The 19,479-nt window shown below is 47.2% G+C and overlaps 1 protein-coding gene across 1 annotated transcript in view; it reads right to left on the reverse strand.

Moving 5' to 3' along the window:
• IPO5 (importin 5) overlaps positions 1 to 19,479 on the reverse strand; it is a 397,964-nt gene that overhangs the window by 339,136 nt on the left and 39,349 nt on the right. The window contains exons 5-6 of the mRNA XM_086947880.1: positions 5,972 to 6,068; positions 278 to 382 (exon numbers count right to left, since the gene is read on the reverse strand). Coding sequence (XP_086804006.1) covers positions 278 to 382; positions 5,972 to 6,068 — 202 coding nt within the window. The remainder of the gene's footprint in view (positions 1 to 277; positions 383 to 5,971; positions 6,069 to 19,479) is intronic.

Here is a 19,479-nt window from a genome sequence, read left to right on the forward strand (position 1 = left end):
TTCGAGGCGAAGGGAGAATAAGGGCTACTACTAGGTTTGTCCTCACGGGTGATATTAAATAGCTATGGCAGTAATACAAACTGAAAGGTATTCATATTTGTACAGAAGCTTTATGGATTGTTGGTTAAGTCTTTAAGTTAAGAAGGAGGGCTACAACACTGCTACATTAGAAGAGCATGTTAAAAGGTTGCAGTGCAATTAAACCATAAAAAGCGTAAAACAAGAGTAACCACTTTCAATGTTAATTGAAAATTAAAATTGTTAATTTGTGCCATACCTGCAGTATGCCCGGAAGCAGATCTGCAAAGTGTTTCAGAAGAGGGACGTTGTGCTCGTTGGCCAGCACAAAAGCAGATGCCGCCCTCGCAGCTAGTGTCCTGATCTGAGGGAGAAACCACAATCAATAAAGGGGTTTCAGTACACAAGATATCCAAAAAGTAGTCTTTTGCATACCACTATACTGAGAAAAAGTAAATGCACATAAAACAAGTTCTTCAAAGTAAGACCCTAAGAGAGCGAGAGATGATGCACACTCTTCCGTTATCCTCAATGAAAAGTGCATTTGGTCCATACAGGTGCTACCTACAACTGACAGATCAGACAGTTTCAGCAACAATAAGCAATTGGAGTAACCTTTTTACTTCCTCCCATTACTATTAGCCAAAGATTTTCCATCGTCCCTATTCCTTAGAACAAATCTAACCGGTGGCAGGACTGGAAAGAAAATTAGTTATTTACCTGTGTTGCCAAGTCACCCTGGGCAACCACCAAACTTTTTGCTCACTGGTACTGTTGGTGACCGACCCTGAGCTCTGCCTCACCAGGGGCAGCGCTATGCTGATGAGACATATAGAATACAGTGAAAATACGTACATACACTATGGTTTAGGGTACCCATGTGATTGGCATGACCTCCCCTATAAGGCCCTAGTACATATAGGGCAGGGGGGTTGAAACTACCTTTAAGTCCCTGGTATAGACTAGGGCAGGGCAGTTTAGAGGCCAGTAGCCTTTACTGTACTTGCATGTGTGCACTGCTAGAGGTCAGTTTAAAATCAGCCCTGTGTTGCAGGACTGCTTTTAAAATGTAAATTGTGCCCAAACTCTACTTTTGTGTTTGGGGCAATTAAAAAAAAGAATCTACAGTGTTTGTGTCCCCTAGGTGTTCCGGTGGCGGGTCCTAGGGAAGGGCGGTCAGGTACTTATGAGGTGAATCCTTATAAAAGGTTTTTATATGCCCTGGGGTTAGTGAAATTTCACATTTCACTCCCCACATTAGTAAAGTGCTTCCCAAAATCGACTTTTGTAGTAGGAGCACTGTGAAATGAGGATCTGTAATATTTTCTTTATATTCAGAACCTCTAAACTCTTTCCTAGGTGTTTCAGGGGTGGGGGGGGGGCTGTAGGTATAATCAGGGTCCTAATAAAACCTGTTTTTATAGGCCCTGGCTTTGGATAAATTGTCCAGTTCATTTTTTCCATTGCAGATTGGAAAAGGTCACTAGTTAATGAATAGAGAAACTAGGATTGCTTAGTAGAATGGTAATGATAAATCCACCAATATGGTATTGCTGAAATTATTCGAAAATTTACAGACAAGTTAAGTCTTTGTCTGTAAGACAATTCAGCTCACTATTGCTCTGCATTTATTGGTCAGAGTTAAGTGGGTGAGCCTGAGCCTGGCTGCATTGAAGAAGAGGTTGCTGGGCATAGTAATGCCAGAGCCAGGGGGAGGGATAGTAAGGAAAATGCTACTTACCAGTATGCATCTGTTCTTGGCATGTAGAGCTGCAGAGTTACACACTATGCATAGATGACCACCTAGTGTTGGGCCCGGATGTTTGCAGTTTGTTTTGTTGTAGAAAAGTCTATGGAAGTCACGGATAGGTTTCTCCTCCATTGGATGATACTGCGCATGGGCATCGGCTCCATCCCCAGTATGTTTTTCGCCATTAGGGAAGTGATGGAGCTGTACAAGAGGTAGTGATGTCCATGTGATTTGTATCTAATTAAGAAAATACTGGAACAGATAAGGTAGCCAGGGAGGCGGGTGGGCGTGTGTAACTCTGCAGCTCTACATGCCAAGAACAGATGCATACTGGTAAGTAGCATTTTCCGATCGAGGCATATGAGCTGCAGATTACACACTATGCATAGATTGTATAGCAGTACCCACACCTAGGGGCGACCACCAGTATCTGCTGCAGTTGTTTGAAACAGTGTTTTTAGTACAGCCTGGCCCACAGTGGCTTGTTTAGTTTGCACATCTACACAGTAATGCTTTGTGAATGTGTGCGGTGTAAGCCATGTAGCTGCTCTGCATAGGTCATCTAGGGGAATGTTCCCCAAGAATGCCATTAAAGCCCCTATCTTTCTTGTTGAATGGGCTTTTGGAGGAATTGTTAACGTAAGTTTGGCTTTCTGGTAACATATGTATGCATTTAACAATCCCATCCGGCGATGCCTGATTTTGATAAAAATTTTCCTTTATGTGGGGTGTGAAAAAGACACAAAAAGTTTTGTTTTACGAAAAGTTTGTCCTTTCGATTTATTACAGTAATGCTCTTTTGACATCCAAGGTGTGTAGAGCTCTTATTGGGACTGAGGCTGCAAGAAAAATATGGGCAGCTCAACTGATTTAGATGGAATGGTGAAATGCCTTTAGGAAGGAATTTAGGATTAGTACGAAGAACCACTTTGTTATGATGCATTTGCAAAAAAGGTTCTAGAATTGTAAATGCTTGTAGTTCACTAACTCTTCTGAGAGAAGTAATTGCTACTAGGAAAACTACTTTCCAGGTTAGGAATGGCAATTCACATTTATGTAAAGGTTCAAAGGGAGGACCCATTAATCTTGTAAGAACAATGTTCAAGTTCCACACTGGTGCCAGTGGCGTTCTGGGAGGAATTATTCTTTTGAGTCCTTCCATGAAAGCTTTTATAGCTGGTATTCTAAAGAGATCGATGTTGTCTATTTTGTAAGTATGCTGTAACGGCCGCAAGGTGTAGTCTGATAGACATATAGGCTAAATTACACTTTTGAAGGTGTAATAGATATCCTATGATGTGTTGAATAGACACGTCTAAGGGATTTCTCTGGTTGTTTTGGCAGTATATGACAAAGCATTTCCACTTCGCAGCATAACATGCTCTAGTAGTGGGACGTCTAGCTTCTTTAATGATGTTCATGCATTCTGGAGGAAGGTTGAGGTAACCAAACTATGACCTCAGGAGCCAGATCGCTAGGTTGAGCTGACCTGGGTCTGGGTGTCTGATCTCTCCATTGTTCTGTGTTAATAGGCGTGGAGATAGGTTTAGTTTTTGGTGTGGTACTACAGACATCTGCAACAGGTGTGGTGTACCACAGTTGTCTGGCCCAAGTTGGAGCGACTAGAATGAGCGACAGGGAATGTTGTTGAAGTATGCGTCCTACTAACGGAAGTAGTGGGAGAGAAGGAAAAGCGTATGCAAAGTTTTGACCAGTTCATCCATATCGCATTGCCTTTGGACAATGGGTGGTGGGTATCTGGCGGCAAAGCTTGGCCATTTTGCGTTTGTGGTTGGCAAAGAGGTCTATCTGAGGGTGTCCCCACATTTGAAAGAACGTATGAAGAACTTGCGGATGAAGTTCCCACTCGTGGATCTGCTGTGTTTGTCGACTTACCAGATCTGCCATAGTGTTTTGTACTCCTGGGACGTGTTGGGCTAAGAGGAAGATCTTTAGCGGTATAGCCCATCTCCATACCTGCTGTGCTAACAGAGAGCTGCAGAGAGTGTTCCCCCTGGTTTGTTTATGTAGTACATTGCGGTCATATTGTCCCGTGGGATGATTATAACACCACAGATGTATCAAATGTTTAGCATGGCGGTTTCAGTGCACCCACGGGTCAGGTGATCCTGTAGGAGTAGCTGGATCAGGAATGTTACCCCCCATGTCAACAGAGCTATCATCCCGGTTGTCATAGTCTGGTATGAAAGAGGATACTGGGGAATGTTGTGGTATGGGAGGATGTGGTGATGGTGCAGGTGAAAGAAGGGGAAGGCAGTCTTAAGGGAGCAGTAGCCATGTCCTTCTTTGAATGCGGAGCTTGAGCTGGTGTGTCCAGTGGTCAATTTTGTGAAGCCAAAAACAGTGGTCCAGTGATTGGATCTTTAGCTAGAGTCTTTTGAGCAGGGTCTGGATAAGCCAAGTCCTCTGCAGGACGCCGATCTTTTGGTGCGGAGGAAGATTTTGGCACCGAAGCGGTTTGTTTTGGCTTTTTAGCAGTGTCTTTAACCGGAGAAGCCGGAGTCTTTTTCGGCTCCGAAACTTTTCGGTTCAGAGAGTTTTTTCGGATCCAATGGTTTTTTCAGATCCAATGTTTTTTTCAAATCCAAAGCAGGTTTGCTTGGTTCCGACCTGGGTTTCGGTGCCGAAGGAGTAGTGGTATGTTTCGGCGGCGATGGTTTGGATGTCGGCTTGGCCGGTGAAGTGGTCTTTTTCGGTGCCGGTAAGTATGCGCCGGCACCATGCGAAGGCAGAGTCGCCTGAAGGCTTCATTAGCTTCTTAGCCGGGCCCGAAGATGGGGCAGTAGAAGCAGTGTGTCTGTGTGCACCCAAGAGCGAGGATGTGACCGGGGCCTTCTTTGGGTGTGTCGAGGAAGGGTCGGGGGTCGATGGTCTTACTTACGGCCAGCTGTGCTGGAGTGATGTCCTCGACATCGGCGTCTTCTGCTTCGGAACTGCGGTCAACGTTGTGTTCTGGAACGATGACGCCTTCCTCGAAGAAGTCGTCCAGAATGCAAGCTGAAGATCAAGCCATTGTTTGCCTCGCTCTTCGGGCCCGGATAGTCTTCTTGGAGCGGAAAGAAGCACAAGCGGAACAGTCTCTGGCCTCATGCTCCGAGGAGAGGCTAAGGTTACACACTTCATGAAGGTTGGTGTGGGGAAACTTCGACCCACATTGAGGACACTTTTTAAATGGCGTCCTTTCCATGAGCTGGAAAGGGTGCCTGTAGACTTAGTTGTTTTCTCCCTCACAGGGGTATGCAGGCTGCAGTGACATGGTCACAGTGAGAGGGGGGGGGAGAATTTATTTTCAGGAAGGAGCTCTGGCACAGGGCACCCGATTGAGAGTGACCCTGTGCACTACATTTGAAACCACTGCAAAAGCGTGGGGGGGCTAACCGTGCAAAAGAGGATCTTTCACAACGGGTGCCAAAGAAACCAACTCAAATATGGATTATGAGACTATTAAAAATACTCAAGCCACTTACGTCTTGGCACTAAATCTTTAATTCAGTGACTGTCAGATTGTATTAACAAAGACTGCTACCACAAATCATTTGATAATTACAATCTAACAAAAATTGCCCAAAACGAAGTTAGCAGATGCAGTTAGTGCTGGAGGGAAGTGGGAAGTGGTTAGTTCTGGAAATGTCTGCATTTAAGTAAGGGTGTGAATCAATGGGACTGGAGTTGGTAGATAGACTGGCTTCAAAAATACTCATTGGGGATTGAATTGTCAATAGGAGACCACATTATTCCATTTCTACCCAATTTTAGGGAGACTAAATGAAGAATGGGGATAAGGATGCAAAGCTTCATATAATCCTCAACCCCCTCCTAAACATATTCCTTTCGTCTAAATTAAGTTTCCAGTACGGGTGGTGTGCGCGCCAGATTCAGAATAGTTTACATGGACACTCCTGTAGTAAATAAATGTTCTCAACAATATCCTGAAAATTAGGAATGGTCCAGCAATTCAGGAAAGGCTTATTGGCCACTGTATCAAGTTATCACTGCTCCAAATCAAGGAGGCAGAGCTAAAACAGCCAGTAGGAAAGTGTAAGCTCAATATAATTTAAAGCAGCAACTTCAAAAACAGAGCGGCCCTGTTAATACCAAAAACAAGTGTACACAGCTAATTCGATTATGAAAGCAATGAAAGAGACCCAAAGAATTCAACCGTCATTACTAAAGGTAAATTACCGTTGGATTTTCTTGATCCTGCATACACTGAACCAGCATCCGTTTGATGACGTCCATGTAATGCTGTTGTTGATTTCCAAATATGCCAGGGAAGTTCCTAAATCGAATTAAAATGCAGTTTAAGATTGTTTGGGTGACACTGGTTGCAAAGTATTTATCTATTAATACAAAATTTAACAACAAAAAAATATTTAAAAAAAACAAGGACAACAGTAACCTTCATAGGACATAGCATCAGGGGTAGACAAAGGACAATTTCTAATGTGGTGAAGTGTTGAACCCACGTGTAAATAGATTACAAAGCAGAACAAGCATTTACAATGCAATGCTCTGCATTATTAAAAAAGGTAGAGCTATTGGCATTGCTCGTGACTTTTTTTAATCCTAAATAAATGGCATTGTCATTTACATTGCCAATAGCTTAATCGTTTGCATATGCAAGACCTATTGCATTAGCACCCGCACACAGGGGGCAGGGGCATGAGAGCAAGCACAACAAACGAGGGGGCAGGAGAGCAAGCACAGCCAGGGGACAGTAGAGCAAGCACAGCCAGGGGACAGGAGAGCAAGCACAGGAAACACGCGGTAGTAACACTAAGCACGTAGGAGGGTATTTGAGAGGGAAATCTCATATAAAAAAAAAGGAACGTGCACTCGTCTAGTTCTTAAAGAAAATAAAAATTCCCCGAAAGTGGGTAGTCGACAAGTTATTCAATCACAAAAAAATTAAAGAATGATAAAGAGCTCCAGGGAGGTACAAATACAGGACATGCAATCAAAGCCATCACATAAGAAAGATAACGAGAGGGACAAGAAAATTAACCAAAAGTAAGCAATGAGCTAACTCTAAACCCATTGAGTTTCTGGTATAGTCCACAAAAGTAATTTCGTCATCTGTAGGTGAGAATTAAAGTAAACAGACATACAAATAGCAACATGTGAGCAAAGAAAGCATGTATGCATGAGCCAGGCGCAGATACTGTATATACATACTGAATGTGCATACAAAATAAGCACCCTGTGAACACTACATGTTTCTGCAACAACGAACCATGAACACAGTACGTACATGTGCGTGATCGACATAACGGCATGTAGATACAAAACAGAGCCGTGAGCACGGAACAGCTCAGCAGGAGCTATGTTGGAAAAAGTTTGCATTCAATAAACAAGGTGACTCCATAGCCAGGAAATACATTTGAGCACTTTATGCAAGCCATCAACGATTACCTGACATCACGGATTGTGCTACAGCGGCCTACTCTCCTCAAGCCGGTTGCGCTTTCATCCATCTGCGCTCACAAGTCTTTAGCTCACATGTTTTTTTAACTGCAGTAGACTCCTCCGCTGCTCCACACCCGGCCGCTCCACTCTGCCGTTAATCCCCTAAAAAAGCAACGGCCTTGTTCACTCACCTTGGTACCAGCTATGGTGGTTCCGGGGAGAGCCCTAGCCTGGAAGCAGAGCTCCGAGGTTTTCTTTTCCAGGGTGAAGGGGAGTGTAAAGTCTGGGAGGCAGTCTCAGAGGTGGGGAAATCTCGGAGGGCAGGAGTCTGCGAAATGTAGTGTTACTAACAGTCCATCTTGTGAACCGAGTCCGCAACCTAATTTTCCCTCTTCGCCCTTTAATTGCGCCAACACCGCCTCAAAATGGGACAAAGAAATCATTAAGTAAAGAAAATGTGGAAATCGTTTAACGCAATTTAAAGCTGCCGACACAGAACCACTCAACTACACCCTTAGAATAGACGAGCCGGGACGTGTAAGACATCGTAGGGAGCCCTGCTTTCACTAAACAGTAGTGTCAAGCATTTAGAAATGACAAAGAAGAGTCTATTATGCTAACAATGTACAGGTTTGCTTGGGAGGGACTGCCTCACTGTCCCCTCCATCATTTGTCTCTCATTCTTTTCCAGCGCTGAAGCCTACGCCACTTCATCCCATTCGACCACTTCGTTTGTAAACAATGCACAATGGAACATGCCCGGTGCACTCAATGAAGCTAAATCATTCAGGTTAAGGAGCCTGCATGATACACAACCAGAGTGCTCATAGCGCAGCGAGGCTCCGCCGTAGGCGCACACATGGTTACCAGAGCTGCTGGTTGAACGCCGCCTCGCCCATGCGGGGTTTCGGGTCTGAAGGCAGCCGGTTCTCTAGTAGTATCCCGCACGGACAGGTAATGGAGACCTGCAATGGTCCCTCGCTAAACCCTATGACCCCCCCGCTCACACTCCCAGCAGCTTTCTAATAACACCCGCCGGCAGCGCTGTCTCAAACCGACCCGCACAGCTCGGGGACAAAGAGGCCGGCTCTCACCTGCTCCTGCTCCGAATCGTACTCCTCGTCATTGGCGCCGACAGACAGTGCCATCGCCCGGCGGGACCTCAGCGCTGACAGCGGCGGAGACTCCTTCCCGGAGAGGCGGCAGGCCCCTCACACCGAGGGCAGCCAACATGCACCCGCGTGGACCAGGAAGAGGTTAAGCTCGGCTCTTGACCAGCGGCCCAGCTCGCTGCAGCTCCACACAATGGCCTGCCGTGTGCGGCGCCGTTTACACAGGGGGCTCCACCCGGCACAGAGCGGAAACGGAATGCACAGCGCGCTCGTACCAGCTGTCACACCCCTCCCTCCATGAGGGAAACTTTTATACACACACATATGGAGTTCATTGTTATATGTGGTGCCGGTCCCACGCATCGTGGCTGAGGGAGAATTTCTCTTTGCGAACTAATTCATACGGTTAAACGCCACGACTCACTTTATACAGGTGCCATAGCACAGCGGACAGAGAGAGTGAATACAGTTGCAATCCCGAGAGGGGGAGGGAGAATGTCTAAGATGGGAAGTCTGTAGTGGTCGGGGAAAAGGGAAAGCGCCGCCATTTTCGCATTCGGGGGCGAGTTAATTAAGAGTCAAGGCTGTTCGGCAGATACTTTGCCAATGCCTTTTCACTCTCCAATCTTGCTCTTATTATTTGTTGTAAACTATCCCTCTGTTACAGAACCGAGAATACCTTTTTCTTTGCATTAATAAGACTTTTCCTGTGAAGCGCATTAAAACTAGGGTAGGTTTTATCCCTTGTCACAGTATACCAGTCTGCTACAAAGCACCCCAGTTATTTAAACTATATGCAGCTTTTTTAAATTTGTTTTATTACTAGCACATTGTCACTGTTTTTTTGCCGCATATGCATGCACACACAAAAAAGAAAGTCACACCATCTTGTCAAAGCAACGCCAATTGGCTTTGCCTGTGATGGTTATGTATCCAATTATCTTGTGGAAGACCTCAGTATTCAAAAGGGTGCCTGTAGACTGGTGACTAAGTGTTCGAGATAAATACTTTCTAAGTCTAAAAAGCATTTGACCATGTCCTGCTTTATTCTGTGTCCATAAGTTAATAAAGATATATACAAGAAAATAAAGTGTGTTGCAGAGAAGAATACAAGCCCCTATGAATCAATGACCAGGAAATGATATGCAGAGTAGGATATCCTAGTTTTGTGGTTTTGAGTTTTCAAAAAAGTTTAATAGTCTGTCTGACAAAGTGATCAGTCATGAAAATGTATACAAATGATTGCAAACCCAACTAAGGCATTGATTGCTGCAATCCTTGGGTGATTTTCCACATCCCATTTCCATCAGTCGCCCTCCCACAATCCACACCCTCACCCTCATAAAGCAAATACTTTCTCAGATGCAAGATTCTACAAGGAGGAAATAGACAGCGTATCCACATATAGAATTACTCGGAATGGATAATGTGGCAATTAAATATATGAAGTTTTTATTTTAATACTATTGATGACAATCGGCCACCGTCTAAACTTCATTCACAAGTTGACTGACATTTTCAAGATTGACGTACAGCTAGCGACAGCCCATTCACATCTGTCCCTTACATAGAGAACTACTAGTTACATCTCAAAACTCATCTGCTCTTCAGATTCCACAATGATTATTTTTGCTTAGGATGCAAACTCGCCCCTTCAGACAGCACTGGTCATCATTAAACTGCACACCTTGCTCCGCTGATAAAAACGCTCAATGCGGCTGCCAGAATGGTCACTGGAATAAAGAAATTTGACCATTTCTCTCCTGCACTCATAGACCTCAATTGGCTACCAATAGAAATGCGGGCGAACATCAGAACGGCCTGCCTCACCCACAAAGCCCTCCACACAGGTAAACCCGAATATCTGGCGTCCAAACTCAAAAAAGCAGGTCAGAACAGGAACCTCAGAAGCTCTAATACCTTACTTCTTATCCCGCTCAAACCACGAAAACAAAAAACTGCAGCCAGATTCTTCGCCGGAATTGCGCCCAAAATATGGAACTCTACCCCCCCCCCCCACATCAGAACTATGCCCTCCTTTGTTAAATTCAAAAGTCAGCTCAATATCCTTTTGCTCGATCGATCATTATCGATTAGATAGGATCAGCCGGAGTGCTGAAAATGACTGACCCTCTCGGCTGGGGGCTTACAAACCCATGTAACTGAACTCTTCAACATCTTCTTTACTATATCTCTAATCTGGATTGTCTAACTTTATTACAATATATTCTGCTCTCTTTGGCACGCTTTATTGTAATATGCTCTGCTCTCGTTTGTGGGCTAACAATTCCTTGTAATGGAACTCTGCAACATCTTCGTTACTATGACTCTCTTCCAGATTGTTTCTCTCTATTGCAACATGTCCTGCGCTCTTTTGCTAGCTTTATTGTATTAGGTTTCTGCTCTTGTTTGTTCTGCTCTGTAACTGTTGTGAAGCGCTCCGATACCCTCCGGTCAGGCTAGCGCTATACAAAACTTCATAAATAGAGATTTTAACCACCTTCTACAGAAGAACTGTGGACTAGTCTATTTCAGGGCTAACAGAGCAAATTATAGGTGTGTATGAGGGAGCCTTTAGTTTTAATACCGGTGTCTAAGTCTGTTTATGCACTGCTTTGATCTTATGTCATGGGAGTAGTTTCCAATCGTTAGTACAAAATAAAACCTCACCCATTACGCTTACAGAACTCTCAGAGAGACGGCAATGAAAGTTGGCTATGTGCTCCGATAGAGGGCAGAGAGAAAAGTTTGTTGTAGCGAGGAAGATAGGGTGTGTGGCAGGAGATGACCTGGATTTTCTGGAGCACACTTTTTAAAGGACTGGAGGTGGGTATGAAAATAGTTCTCTTAATATAAAGACATTTGCAACGAAAATACCAGTGAATGGAAATCTAAAACAATACAAGTTTCAAGTTGTCCATTTATAAAAAAAAAAAAAAATAAAGCCATGGCCACGGTTTTTGCTTTGCGTCTCACATTTAGCATAATGAGTTTTTTCAAAATGAGATTTTGGGTCCAATGGTATTCATTTCAAGCACTTTAATCTCTCATATGTCAGGTTAAATTTGAGGTCAGTGAAAGGTGCAGAGCACCAGGCCTTGAGCATTTCACATCAGTTGGAATTCACAGCTCCACCCGGTGCCATTTCCTCTGCTCAAGACTGAGGTTAGTTAATTAACTGCAAAGGACGCCTAGCCAATAAAACTACTGTTGCAAAGAGAAATATCATGGACTGCATGCACAAAACTAAAGCTGAATCCCACCCAAAACATACGCATGGCACCTTAAGTTATGAATAGAACATTAGAAAGCGTATTCAAACGAAAATTTATGTGTAATCTAAACGGATACTGAATACCAGACAGGGGTTCTGACTTTTGGAGTTGTGACAAGCTGAACAGCCGCCAAATCAAGCTCTTTGATGCCAAGAACCCCAAGCTCCCCACCGTCCCCGGTCTGTTGACTATTCTGATCTTTTGCATCTTTGCCCTTTATTTACGTTTGAGAATACTGCTGAGTACACATTTTCATAGACATACAGATGAACCAAATGTCTGAAAATACGATGAAGGCTAAACAAAAAAAAAAAATGGAGGGTGGTGGTTTTTAACTTCAAATGATGGTTGGCAGGCATATTTCATATAATGTACAGGGAAATCATACCATGCATAGCCCTGAGTGCCTAACTATTTTGTTCTCACAGGAGAGCATGGGTCATGCATGTGTGCAATGACCTAGGCCTGTCTCAAAGACTGCAGTCTATTTGGACCGGGAGTGGCGCCAAAAGCGCCATCATGGTGGAGGAAAGCTCACTTTTCCAGGAGTTAAGTAGCACGAGCATGGTGGTGACAGCATACTGTTTAGTAATCAGGAGGGAAAAGGTAATCTAACCTGCGTCACTGGAGTGAGGCCTACAGGCTCACACATTCAAAGTCCCACTGATGTGTGCTTACCTCAACCCATGGCCAACAGCAGGCTGTTGTGAAGCTTACACAAGTGGTGTATCTACACTAGGTATATGTGTGCCTGGGAAGGGATAATGCAGTACTGGGAAGTGCATGCGTGGTAAATGCATGTGCTGATGTATTTACCTGGAAGGATGTAGTACTGAGCAGTTTGTGCATAGTAAATGCATATGCTGAATGTAGGCGATACAGTTGTCCAGTGCATGCGTGGTAAATGTTGAGTGCTAGGTGGATGTGTGCCCGAGTGGTACAGTAAATGGAGACTGCAGTGCTGTGCAGTATGTATATTAAATTCATGCAGTGTGTATGTGTGCCATTAACGGCTCACTACATGGAAGACCCTGGGAACCTTTTTATGATAGAGGACTGCATAGTGAAGAATGAGGAGGTAGAGGAATTCCTCCCAGACAGACATGTGTATTGCTGCATTCCTGTAAGTGGGTGGAACATACTGGAGACAGGAAAGCCAGTGCCCACCCCCCCCCCCGTGCCCCTCTTCCCCATAAAATGCTCTTTGTTTCAGAGAGGTCACAGAAAGGGCCCTGGACACATCCCAGGAGGACATGTGGCTGATAGGGAATCAAAGGGCATGGCTGGAGACCTGGGCTGACCTTTTGATAATCACTGTGGCTGACATACAGGCATGAACTCTAGTCGCTCCTATGGCCTGTGCTGTAGGGCTATCAGCATTGGAGTCGCCCCTGCTGTGGCAGATTGCTTTCAAGAGGGAGAGGGCGGAGGAGTGAGGACCTCAATAAGGAAGCAGACCCCTACAATAAACTTCAAAGGCTCAGACTAAATCCCATTTGGTGTCAGGAAATAGACTACACAAGACCTCCACAATTGGCAACTGTTGAGCAGCTAGCCAGGTTAAGAGAGGAGAATCTCTTCAAGATTACTGCTTGTGACCAGGACTATGGCCAGGGTCTGCTAGTCTCCCTGCCGATTAATGCGACATGATGAAGGGAATCAAACCACCTACTCTGGTGCCTGGAACACCAGCGCCTGACTACTTGCCAAGACCAGATTGCTCAGTGAGGAAGAGGAGAGTGGAGGAAGAGGAGTGTTGGAGAAAGCTTTCCCGTGGGGTATCTTGTCAAGTGGATTTCCTGAGAGAGTTGTGAGAACAGCTGCGGCACAGATGGGAGTTGTTCCCCATGAGCAAGAAAGGGAAAAAATAAAGAAATAAAAAAAAAATGTTTTAACTGGCAACCTTCATGTTATGTTATCAACACTTATATCGCGCACGGATACTCAAGAGTGTCCCGGCGGGGAGCAAACTGCCAATGCAACGGTGCTAAGAGGAACTGTGGATTAATTAAAAAGCAGGGTCTTTAGCTGCTTCTTAAACAGCCAGGGGTCTTGTGTATTCCGCAGTTCATATGGAAGGGAATTCCAGGCTTCAGCTGCCTTAAAAGATAAAGAACTGCCCCCCATTTGAGTAAGGTCAAAGTGGGGTATCATTGCTAGACTGCGCGGCAGAACACAATGGCGTCCAAGATAGAGCGGCCCAGATCCGTGAATAGCTCCATGGGCAAGAATGAGGGCTTTAAACTGGACACATTGAGCCACAGGAAGCCAGTGAAGGTCCTGTAGAGGTTTTATACTTGATCTTCCTGAGATACCGAGCAGAGCTCTAGCTGCAGCACTTTGTATAGTTTTCCATTATTTCAGCTGGTATCTAGGCAAGCCAATATACAGTCATTGGCATTGTCAATGCGTGACAAAATAAGGGCACGAGTCATCATTTCCTTGGCTGGCCTGGGTAGCAGTGGAAGAAAGGGCCACTGTGAAGTATGCAAATGCTACTTACCAGTATGCATCTGTTCTTGGCATGTAGGGCTGCTGACATTCATATCTGTGCATAGATCGCCGCCTAGTGTTGGGTCCGGATGATTGCACATTGTTGTCCTGGAAGAGTCTTCGAAGTATCACGAGATAGGTGGCTCCTCCCCTGGACTACAGTGCGCATGGGCATCGCCTCCATCCCCAGATTGTTTTTAGCCATTGGCAGAGATGGAGTGAAGTATGTGAATGATGCCCATGCTAAGAGCATATAAATATATGTAAATGAATGCTGCAGCTGCTACAGGCGCCGGGGAGGAGGGCGGGCGATATGAAGGTCAGCAGCCCTACATGCCAAGAACAGATGCATACTGGTAAGTAGCATTTGCAGTTCGAGGCATGTGGGCTGCTGAATTCATATCTGTGCATAGAATGCATAGCAGTCCCTCCATTAGCGGCGGCCGCCCGTGCCAGCTGCAGCCGTCTGAAAAAGCGTTTTGAGAACAGCCTGGCCAACAGCTGCCTGTTGTTTAGAGTGCACATCTACACAGTAATGCTTTGTGAAAGTATGTGTGGTTGACCATGTAGCTGCTCTACAAATATCTTCTAAGGGAATATTACCTAGGAAAGCCATAGAGGCCCCCAACTTTCTAGTGGAGTGGGCTCTTGGTGGAATTGTGAGAGTGCGTTTAGCTTTAGCGTAACAGATCTGAATGCATTTCACTATCCACCTAGCGATCCCAGCTTTGGAGATAGCGTTTCCCTTGTGGTGTGTGGCAAAAGCAACGAAAAGCTGCTTTGTTTTGCGAAAATCTTTTGTCCTGTCTACATAGTACATCAAGGCTCTTTTAACGTCAAGGGTGTGGAGCATCCGCTCCGCCAGCGTCTCAGGGTTCTGGAAAAACACTGGCAACTCAATTGTCTGGTTCATATGGAATTGAGATACCACCTTGGGTATGAATTTCGGGTTAGTGCGGAGCACAACCCGGTTAGCGTGTACCTGGAAGAAAGGTTCTTGGATGGTGAGCGCCTGCAGCTCGCTAACCCTCCGTAGCGATGTGATTGCTACTAAGAACGCAACCTTCCAAGTTAGGAACTGAAGCTCACAAGAGTGCAGTGGCTCGAAGGGAGGACCCATCAGTCTGGTAAGAACCACATTGAGGTTCCATTCTGGAGCTGGTGGTGTCCTTGGTGGAATGACTCTCTTGAGCCCTTCCAAAAAAGCCTTGATCGCAGGGACCTTAAAGAGCGACAGATGTTGCGTATTCTGGAGGTATGCCGCCATAGCAGACAGGTGAATGCGGATGGAAAAGTACGCCAAATTGCATTGATACAGGTGGAACAGGTAACAAATGATGTTTTGAATGGAAGCATCTAGCGGGTCAATATTGTGGTTAACACAGTAGATGACAAACCTCTTCCATTTAGCCGCATAGCAAGCTCTAGTAGTGGGCTTCCTTGCCTCTCGAATGATGTCCATGCAATCGGGAGGAAGATTGAGGTAGCCAAACTCTAGGACTTCAGGAGCCAGATCGCCAGGTTGAGCGGTTGCGGATCTGGGTGCTGAATGTCGCCATGGCTCTGCGTCAGAAGGCTGGGGGTGAGATGAAGCCTCTGATGCGGTACCACGGAGAGTTCCAGAAACGTGGTGTACCATGGTTGGCGAGCCCATGTTGGAGCAACCAGGATGAGAGTCATCGAGTGCTGCCTGAGTTTGCGTGCCACCAGCGGTATCAGAGGTGCTGGGGGAAAAGCGTACGCAAATCTGCCTGACCAGTTCATCCACATCGCATTGCCCTGTGATTGCGGGTGTGGGAACCTGGCGGCGAAGCTTTGGCATTTTGCGTTCTCTTTCGTGGCGAACAGGTCTATCTCTGGATGACCCCACTTTTGGAAGTACGGTTGGAGTACTGATGGATGTATCTCCCACTCGTGCATTTGATGGCTGTGCCTGCTGAGCAGATCCGCCATCTGATTGTCCTTGCCCGGGAGATGCTCTGCCATGAGGAAGATGTTCCTCTGAATGGCCCACTTCCACATGCTCTGAGCCAGATGAGACAGCAGTGGAGAGTGTGTGCCTCCCTGCTTCTGGATGTAGTACATGGCCGTCATGTTGTCCGTCCGGATCAACACGACCTTGTTGCACAGATGTACTTTGAACGCCTTTAAGGCCATGAAGACTGCCATCAGTTCCAACACATTGATGTGCATCTTCCTTTGCTGTAGTGTCCATAGTCCCTGCACCGTGTACTGGAGTACATGCGCTCCCCATCCCTGGAGAGAGGCGTCCGTTGTCAGGACAATCTGTGGCACAGGCTCCTGGAATGGTCGGCCCTTGCAAAGGTTTTGTGGATTCCACCAATGCAGAGAGTCGTATGCCCGACCGCTCACCAACACTAGGTCTGTCAGTTGCCCATGAGCCTGAGTCCACTGACGTGCAAGGCACTCCTGAAGCGGACGCATATGTAGTCTCGCGTGCGGGACGATGGAGATGCAGGAGGCCATCATGCCTATCAACTGCATGAACACCTTCGCTGGAAGCGAGTGTTGAGGTCTGAACCGTTGGATCAGCGCCTGAATACTGGCGATTCTCACTGAATTTGGTTGCGCAGTGGCTGCCAGAGTGTTGATAGTCGCGCCCAGATACTGTCGCACGTGGGCGGGCTGGAGATGGGACTTGGGGTAGTTCAGAGAGAATCCCAGATCGTGCAGGAGATGAATGGTGCGTGACACATGGTCGACGCACAGTTGTTCTGTCTTTGCTTGAATGAGCCAGTCGTCCAGGTAGGGGTAGACATGGACGTTCTGGCGCCGGAGATGCGCCGCCACGGTCGCCAGGCACTTTGTAAATACCCTCGGCGCCGTGGTGACTCCGAACGGCAGAACCCTGAACTGGTAATGCTGGTCTTGAATCGTGAACCTGAGATACTTCCTGTGGGAAGGATGCAGTGGGATATGAAAATATGCATCTTTCAGATCCAGCGTAGCCAGGAAGTCCCCCTGCTGAAGCAGAGGGAGTACTTGCTGTAACGTGAGCATATGGAAGTGCTCAGAGAGAATGTACCAGTTGAGGGGCCTGAGGTCCAGGATGGGCCTGAGGGATCCATCCTTTTTGGGGATTAGAAAATACAGGGAGTAAACCCCTGTTCCACTTTCCTGCAATGGAACGGGCTCTATTGCCCCTTTTTGCAGCATGACTAGGACTTCCTGCTGCAACAAGGTCAAGTGCTCGCCGGACATAGGACGGCTTCTTGGGGGTATGTTTGGTGGAATGGAAGTAAGTTCCAGACAGTAACCGTACTGGATAAGAGACTTGACCCACCTGTCCGTGGTGATGGATTTCCACGCGGGCAGGAACTGCTGGAGTCTCCCCCCGACCGGTGTTGTATGGTCGGGGGGCAGTGACAAGACGTCACTGTTTGTTGGCGGTGGTGGACCTGGAGCTGTTGTTTCCATGTCCCCTGCCCTTGATGTTATTGCCTCTGTAGCCACCTCTACCCTTGTTGTTGTATGAGGGTTGGGTGTTACTTTTGTAATACTGGGTGGACTGCGATGCCTGACCCCTTGAGGTGCCTCTGGAATTGGAGCGACGAAAGGAACCGCTCCGAAACTGCTGAGACTGGAGGGCCCCCATAGACTTGGCAGTGTCCGTATCTTTTTTCATCTTTTCCAGCGTCGCATCCACCTCAGGGCCAAATAGGTGGTCAGGATTAACAGTTTGGTTCAGTATTGTCGTTTGAATATTGGGCTTGAACCCTGAAATTCTCAGCCAAGCATGCCGTCTAAGCAACACACTAGTGTTGATTGCCCTGGAGGCCGTATCAGCCACATCCAGCGCACATTTAATGGATGCATTTGTGATGAGCTTGCCTTCCTGAATAAGCATTTCTCCTGCCTCCTTGTACTGGTCAGGCAGGTGTTGCAGCAGTGTTTCTAAGGTGTCATAATGAGCCCTATCATAGCGTGCAAGTAGGGCCTGTGTGTTTGAGATTCTCCAAATGTTTGCTGCCTGTGCAGCAATTCGTTTCCCAGAGGCCTCGAAGATCTTGGACTCTTTGTCTGGGGGAGGAGCGTCACCAGTGGTCTGCGAGTTCACCCTCTTCCGAGCGTTGGATACAACCAACGAGTCCAGTGGCAAGTGTCCCTTGATGTATGTGGGATCCGAGGGCGCTGCCTTATATTTTCTGTCAATGCGAGGGTTGATGACACGCGCCCGGGTGGGCTCCCTGAAGACCTCCGTTGCGTGTTTTAGCACCCCCTTAAGCATCGGCAGTGTCTTGACTGACTTTTCGGCTACTGAGAAAGTGTCAAATAAAAAGTCCACATCCACCGGGTCTGAGTGCAGCTCGACGTCGTGGTTAGCCGCAGCTCTCTCTCGAGGAGAGCGTTGAAGGCCGCTGAGTCCTCCGTCGGTGATGTCTTTGCCGCAAATAGCTGCGGTTCCTGACCCGATTGCGGGTCGTCTGGGTCGGCTCCGGCAGACCAAGGAGCAGGTTCCTCCTCCGGATCCGAGTACGCCGGATAGTTGTACTCGTCGTACTCCTCATTGTCACCTTCCCCTGCATTAGAACGAGTAGGAGAACGTTCTACAGGTGTGGGAGACGAAGGCTCCATAGGGTCCGAAGCACCCGTCGAGTCCTTCTTGTTCTTAAGAGGAATCCGAAAATGCTCCAGCACCGGTTCCGCTGTGATTTTTCTCTTGAGGAGGGACAATTTCCCAGTATTGGCGTCGATGACGACCTCTCGGCGCTCTTCCTCTGCGAGTGACTGGAGCCGAGGCTTCGACACCCCTAACGCCGCCTTGGACGTCGATGTCTTTCGAGGGCACGTCCGCCCCCTGCTTCGGAGCGAAGGCCTTCGGCGCCGATTTCGGCGGCAGGGTGTAGCGAATAGGCGTCTGCGCCTTCGCCGGCTTCGATGCGGGCTTCGGCTTCACTCCCTCCGGCTCGAGAACTTCAGCGCTTCAAATCCGTTGGAGGGATTCCACTACCTTTTTCGCCAATACCGGAGAGGGCTTGACTGGCTTGTGAGCCCTCCCGGAGTCGGAAGTCGATTCTGCCGGGGGCAGCGTCTTCGGAGTCGACACCTTTCCATCCTTGGTTCCGACGGTCGGAGCCGGTACAGCCGGAGCCGTGGAATCGCTTTGGCGCTTCTTCAGAGCCTTTTTTGGGTCGTCGACCCCCAATGTCTTCGGCGCCGACGCAGCCGCGTCGGCCGCCTTTGGTTTCGGCGTCGACCCCGAGGCCCTGGGGTCGGCCATCTTGGCGTGGCTCTTCAAGTCGGCCATCTTGATTGCCTTAGGTGTTGACACCTCCCGAGCCTTCTGCCCCATCAAAGGAGCTTTCACTTTCGGTTTCGAAACCGACTGCGTGGATCCCGATGGCTTCACTTTCGCTTCCTTCAACGGGAGTGGCCCATCCAA

This window comes from Lissotriton vulgaris (genome assembly GCF_964263255.1).
Source record: "Lissotriton vulgaris chromosome 8 unlocalized genomic scaffold, aLisVul1.2 SUPER_8_unloc_1, whole genome shotgun sequence".
NCBI lineage: Eukaryota > Metazoa > Chordata > Amphibia > Caudata > Salamandridae > Lissotriton > Lissotriton vulgaris.